This window comes from Benincasa hispida, chromosome 9 (assembly GCF_009727055.1).
Source record: "Benincasa hispida cultivar B227 chromosome 9, ASM972705v1, whole genome shotgun sequence".
Lineage (NCBI taxonomy): Eukaryota > Viridiplantae > Streptophyta > Magnoliopsida > Cucurbitales > Cucurbitaceae > Benincasa > Benincasa hispida.
Window position 1 is genome coordinate 89,142,657 of NC_052357.1, and position 5,971 is coordinate 89,148,627.

The 5,971-nt window shown below is 37.3% G+C and overlaps 1 protein-coding gene across 1 annotated transcript; it reads left to right on the forward strand.

The window, feature by feature from the left end:
- The first annotated feature begins 4,486 nt into the window (after positions 1–4,486).
- LOC120084991 (uncharacterized protein At2g29880-like) lies at positions 4,487–5,023 on the forward strand. The gene is made up of 2 exons (XM_039040806.1): positions 4,487–4,810; positions 4,907–5,023. The coding sequence occupies exons 1-2, from the start codon at positions 4,487–4,489 to the stop codon at positions 5,021–5,023; spliced, it is 441 nt and encodes a 146-aa protein (XP_038896734.1).
- Positions 5,024–5,971: the final 948 nt, after the last annotated feature.

Genomic DNA, 5,971 nt, shown 5'->3' on the forward strand with positions numbered 1-5,971 from the left:
TTGGCTATCTACTTGAACTTGATCCACTCTTATGTCTCCATATAAAGTCCAAGTACTGATGTAATAGTTATGGACCTTAGTTTATTGCATTTAGTGCAATTTACATATTTAATAAAAGTTTTATTGAATAAAACCTCAATGACATCTTTATTGAAAATAGAATATGTTTAATCTTACAAACTGCGAGTTTTAGGACATACAATGCAATAGTTCCACTACGGGTAGCCTAGGGTACCCAACTTGATTATCAAGTTATACCGTAGGTTAAGGGTGGAGATCCTTATAGACGAAGAGAGGATGAGGAGCCGGGAGCCCATTTCCAGGACCACTATAGCTACATTCCATGGTCGTGGTACGGAGGAGCACGACGATGAGGAGATTCCTGACGAGGAGCTTCCCCATGCTGATCTCCAAGATCAATACGATATACCGATCGAGAAGGAGTCGGTGAGTGACAAAGTTCTCAGGATGGCAATCAAGGCACTAAGGCTAAGCTCTGAGGCTACCCACCGGGCTAGGTGTGTAGAGAGGATTGTTAACTTCATATGTGAGTGAAACTGTCTTTACTACGTTAGTATCGAATTTCAATGAAACCTACAGAGAGAGTCGGATTCGCCTGACTTAGATTGATGGCTAGCCATTGCCACTTCCATCTTTTGTTGCCCTTAGTAGTATCTTTCTTTTCTTTCCTTTCATTGTTTTTTTTTTAGTTTTTTCCTTTATTTTAGTTTTTGGCTAACTTCTTCTTCTTCTTTTTTTTTTTTTTTTTTTTTTAGTTTTCCATTTTTTTGGATTTTTTTTGTTTTTTCTTTTGTAGGTTCCCTCTCCTTGGTCCTGAAGAAGAAAGAAGAATTAGATGGAGTTACCCTCCTACCGCACCTCTTGTGCATGTAAACGTTTACAGGGGAGGTTTTCTGTTCCCTTGTTTTTTTTTTTTAAAAAAAAAATTTCATAGAGCTTAACTCGAGATACATTGGGGACAATATATCAAATTAAGTTGGGGTTCGGGTACCGTTGGGTTAATGTTTCTTTATTAACTTGGGGTCCTTAGCGCTGTGCTCGGACGATGTTGTGTGCTTAATTGTTTTCTTACTCTATTGCTTATTTGTTAGGGATGATAGTTTATGACACATTCTTCCTGTGATAAAATTTGCATGAAATAATGTTAGGAGAGCATTACTAAATGACCATCATAGAATAGAAGAACCAACCCTCCTACAATTAGACATCGAATTAGACAGCTAAACTTCTTTCAAATTATATATGAAGAATGACATCTACTGTCGTGAAAGCACGTGAATGGATAGACAGACTTTTGTCATCCTCTATAACATGCTTAGAAAAATCGATCGTCTGACACCTATATAATGCATCGATTTCCAAGAGATTGTGGCAATTTTCTTTCCATATTTTGGTGCACGATGTTAAGAACTGAGAGTAGTGGTGACAGTTTGCACGGTCTGGTGGAAATTGTTTCAACGCATTTTAGGTCCGTTCTGACCGCAGTACTACAACTTCATGAGTCACTACTTGAAAATCCGGAGCCTATCACAAGTGACTGCATTCACAGTAGGTGGAAATGTGTTTGAGGATATTACAACAATTTAATTCCACTCCCAGTTAAATAATTAGGTTCTAGATTTTTAGGAAACTAGAAAATGTTTTATCCCTTTGTCAATGTATGATCCCATTATAGAACTTTGGGTTGCATTGGATGACACTACATCAAAGGTCAATGTAAGTGCAGTCGATTGTCCCCGCTATCGTACCCAGAAAGGTGAGATTGGCACAAATGCGCTTGTCGTCTGTTCTCCAACTGATGAGTTTAAATATTTGTGTGTACCAGGGTGGGAATGGTCTACAGCCGATTTTAGAATACATTGGGGACAATATATCAAATTAAGTTGGGGTTGGTGGTACCCGTGGGGTAATGTTTCTTTTATTAACTTGGGGTCCTTAAGCGCTGTCGCTCGGACGATGTTGTGTCTTAATTGTTTTTCTTACTCTATTGCTTAGTTCGTTACGGATTTGATAGTTTTATGACACATTCGTTCCTGGATAAAATTTGCATGAAATAATGTTAGGAGAGCATTACTAAATGACCATCATAGAATAGAGAACCAACCCTCCTACATTAGACATCGAATTAGACAGCTAAACTTCTTTATCAAATTATATATGAGAATGACATCTACTGTCGTGAAAGCACGTGTGGATAGACAGACTTTGTATCCTCTATAACATGCTTTAGAAAAATCGATCGTACTGGACACCTATATAATGCATCATTTCCAAAGAGATGGTGGCAATTTTCTTCCATATTTTGGTGCACGAGTGTTAACGAACTGAGTAGTTGGATGACAGTTTGCACGGTCTGGTGAAATTGTTTCAACGCATTTTAGGTCCGTTCTTGACCGCAGTACTACAACTTCATGAGTCACTACTGAAAATCCGGAGCCTATCACAAGTGACTGCCATTCACAGTAGGTGGAAATGGTTTGAGATATTTACAACAATTTTAATTCCACTCCCAGTTAAATATTAGGTTCTAGATTTTTAGGAAACTAGAAAATGTTATCCCTTTGTCACATGTATGATCCCATATAGAACTATTTGGGTGCATTTGATGACACATACATCAAGGTCAATGTAAGTGCGTCGATTGTCCCCGCTATCGTACCCAGAAAGGTGAGATTGGCACAATGCGCTTGTCGTCTGTTCTCCAACTGATGAGTTTATATTTTTGTGCTACCAGGGTGGGAATGGTCTACAGCCGATTTTAGAGATACATTGGGGACAATATATCAATTAAGTTGGGGTTGGGGTACCCGATGGGTAATGTTTCTTTATTAACTTGGGTCCTTAAGCGCTGTGCTCGGACGATGTTGTGTGCTTAATTGTTTCTTACTCTATTGCTTAGTCGTTAGGATGATAGTTTATGACACATTCTTCCTGTGATAAATTTGCATGAAATAATGTTAGGAGAGCCATACTAAGATGACCATCATAGAATAGAGAACCAACCCTCCTACATTAGACATCGAATTAGACAGCTAAACTTCTTTCAAATTATATATGAGAATGACATCTACTGTCGTGAAAGCACGTGAATGGATAGACAGACTTTTGTCATCCTCTATAACATGCTTAGAAAAATCGATCGTCTGACACCTATATAATGCATCGATTTCCAAGAGATGGTGGCAATTTTCTTCCATATTTTGGTGCACGATGTTAAGAACTGAGTAGTTGGATGACAGTTTGCACGGTCTGGTGAAATTGTTTCAACGCATTTTAGGTCCGTTCTGACCGCAGTACTACAACTTCATGAGTCACTACTGAAAATCCGGAGCCTATCACAAGTGACTGCATTCACAGTAGGTGGAAATGGTTTGAGATATTACAACAATTTTAATTCCACTCCCAGTTAAATATTAGGTTCTAGATTTTTAGGAAACTAGAAAATGTTTATCCCTTTGTCAATGTATGATCCCATATAGAACTATTTGGGTGCATTGGATGACACATACATCAAGGTCAATGTAAGTGCAGTCGATTGTCCCCGCTATCGTACCCAGAAAGGTGAGATTGGCACAAATGCGCTTGTCGTCTGTTCTCCAACTGATGAGTTTATATTTTTGTGCTACCAGGGTGGGAATGGTCTACAGCCGAGTTTAGAGTGCTTAGGAATGCAATTTCTCGATCGCATGGGTTGAAGGTTCCCAAGGGTATAGACTTTTGTGATTGCACTGTCTGAATTTAAGAGCAAATAGTTTGCCAACTAATTTTTTGTATACCATGCCTAGGTTATTATTACCTATGTGATGCTGGATATCCTAATGTCGAGGGATTCTTGGCACCATATAGGGGAGAACGGTACCATATTTTAGAATGGCATGGTGCTAGAAATGCACTGACTAATCCACGGGAATTTCTCAACATGAAATATTCATCCGCTAGAAATTGCATAGAAAGAGCATTTGGCGTACTCAAAGGTCGTTGGGCGATACTACGTGGGAAGTCCTACTACCCAGTTAAGATCCAATGTAGAAGAATAACATCATGTTTTCTGCTGTACAACCTAATAATAAGGGAGATGGGTCAAACTACCACGTTCGAAACAACGGATGATGAAGATTCTGCATCTAACGAGCTCGACGATGAAAATATACAATTTATTGAAACATTCGACGAATGGACCAATTTCAGGGATGAGTTGGTGAATGTTTGATGAATGGGAACAAGCATCATGAGCACAAAGTTTCTTGTTCAATTTGCTTTACTATGAATAACTTCCTTTTTCTTTTAGATTATGTTATCTTTCAGTTCAAACAGTTTACCGTATTCAATTATCTTAATTGATGTTGTGTTAATTGGTTCATGTGAATGATGAAACACGTTCTTTGCTATTTGTACTCAAAAGTTTGTTTATCTAACTATGCCCAATTTATTTTATTAAGTTATACGTACGTATATATGTAGCTAAATGGCAGGACGTGAGAAAATGACAAAACACATTTGGACGAAGGTTGAAGATGCACGATTAGTGGAGTCTCTATTGCACATGGTGGAAACATGTTGGCAAGCTGATAATGGAACCTTCAAGCCTGGTTATCTACAACGTCTACTTAACGAAAAGATCTTTAGTTGTTCCATCGGGTTGTCAACAATAGAGTGCAAGGTTAGATTTTTAAAGCAACAATATTGTGCAATCGTTGAGATGCTGAGTAATGCATGCAACGAATTTGGTTGGAATGATGAGTTCAAATGTGTGGAAGTAGAGAAAGAGGTTTTCGATGTATGGGTTCAGGTAAGATAAAACACATTAATGTATTATTATCTTACAATGGAGAACCCTTTCAAATATAATATTATGTTATAATATGATATATGTTTCTGTTTGTAGTCCCATCCCAATGCGAAGGGTTTGAGACATAAACCACTCCCCCACTATGAAGAGCTTTCAATCATATTTGGGAAGGATATGGCCACTGGTGAAGGCAGTGAAACCTCGTACGATTAAGCATCTACAACATATGGTCATTTGGAGAATATTCAGTTGGGATCACAGGTTAATGAGCAACAATACCTGACATGAACATACTCACAGTTGATGGCATGGATGGGGTGTTCTCAGATACACCCATCAGTAGGCGTACTAGATCAAGTAATGATACGAGAGGAATGAAGCGCAAGAGGACTCCCTTCCAATCTAAAATGCTTGACATTGTATGCACATCAATGGATGGGCAGAAAAGTAAAATGGAGAAACTTGTCCAATGACAAAAAGAGAAATATGAATTGGAGCTTAAGAGGTGTCAGGAGATCATCGAATAGATATACCAAGTTGAGCATTTAACTAATTACGTTCTCTATGTTTGCAAGTTGGTTTGTTATTATTTTGTAACTTCCCATAGTCCCTTATTGTATAAGTATCATATATTTGTTGATTTTTTGTGACATGTACAAATGGCCCGTGGCATGTGACCCTTAGATATGGATGCAAATTTTTTTCAAGCAAGTTGTAAAATGACTATGTATAAGACCATCAAATTATGTAAAATCTTTTGAGGGGAATGAACTTAATTGAATTTCATATCCGGTTTAAATTTTTTTTATCTATGGAATGAATTTAATGAATTTCATATCCGGTTTAAATTAACACTATTTTGTAAAATCATCTGACTTTCTTTAATGAGAAGTTTGGAATGAATAATACAAAATTGAACTGTATACCATATCTTGAGATTGGAAAGAATAAAAAAAATGCAATCAATGTCATTTTCCAAATAGGATCGATACAATAATTGAATTATAAGATTAAAAAAGTAGTGTTTGTATAGACAAATTATTTTACAATACAAAAATTGAACCAGATAGCACTAACATATGATGAACTCAGACATAACAACTCTGCACACCCAAACACAGACATATGAACTCAGACATAACATTTCTACACCCTAACAAC

Excerpts from the sequence above, each read along its gene's own strand:
- LOC120084991 (XM_039040806.1), top strand. The coding sequence starts at position 4,487 with ATGGCAGGACGTGAGAAAATGACAAAACACATTTGGACGAAGGTTGAA. Across the intron at positions 4,811-4,906 it reads TTTTCGATGTATGGGTTCAG|TCCCATCCCAATGCGAAGGG; the intron begins GTAAGATAAAAC and ends TTCTGTTTGTAG.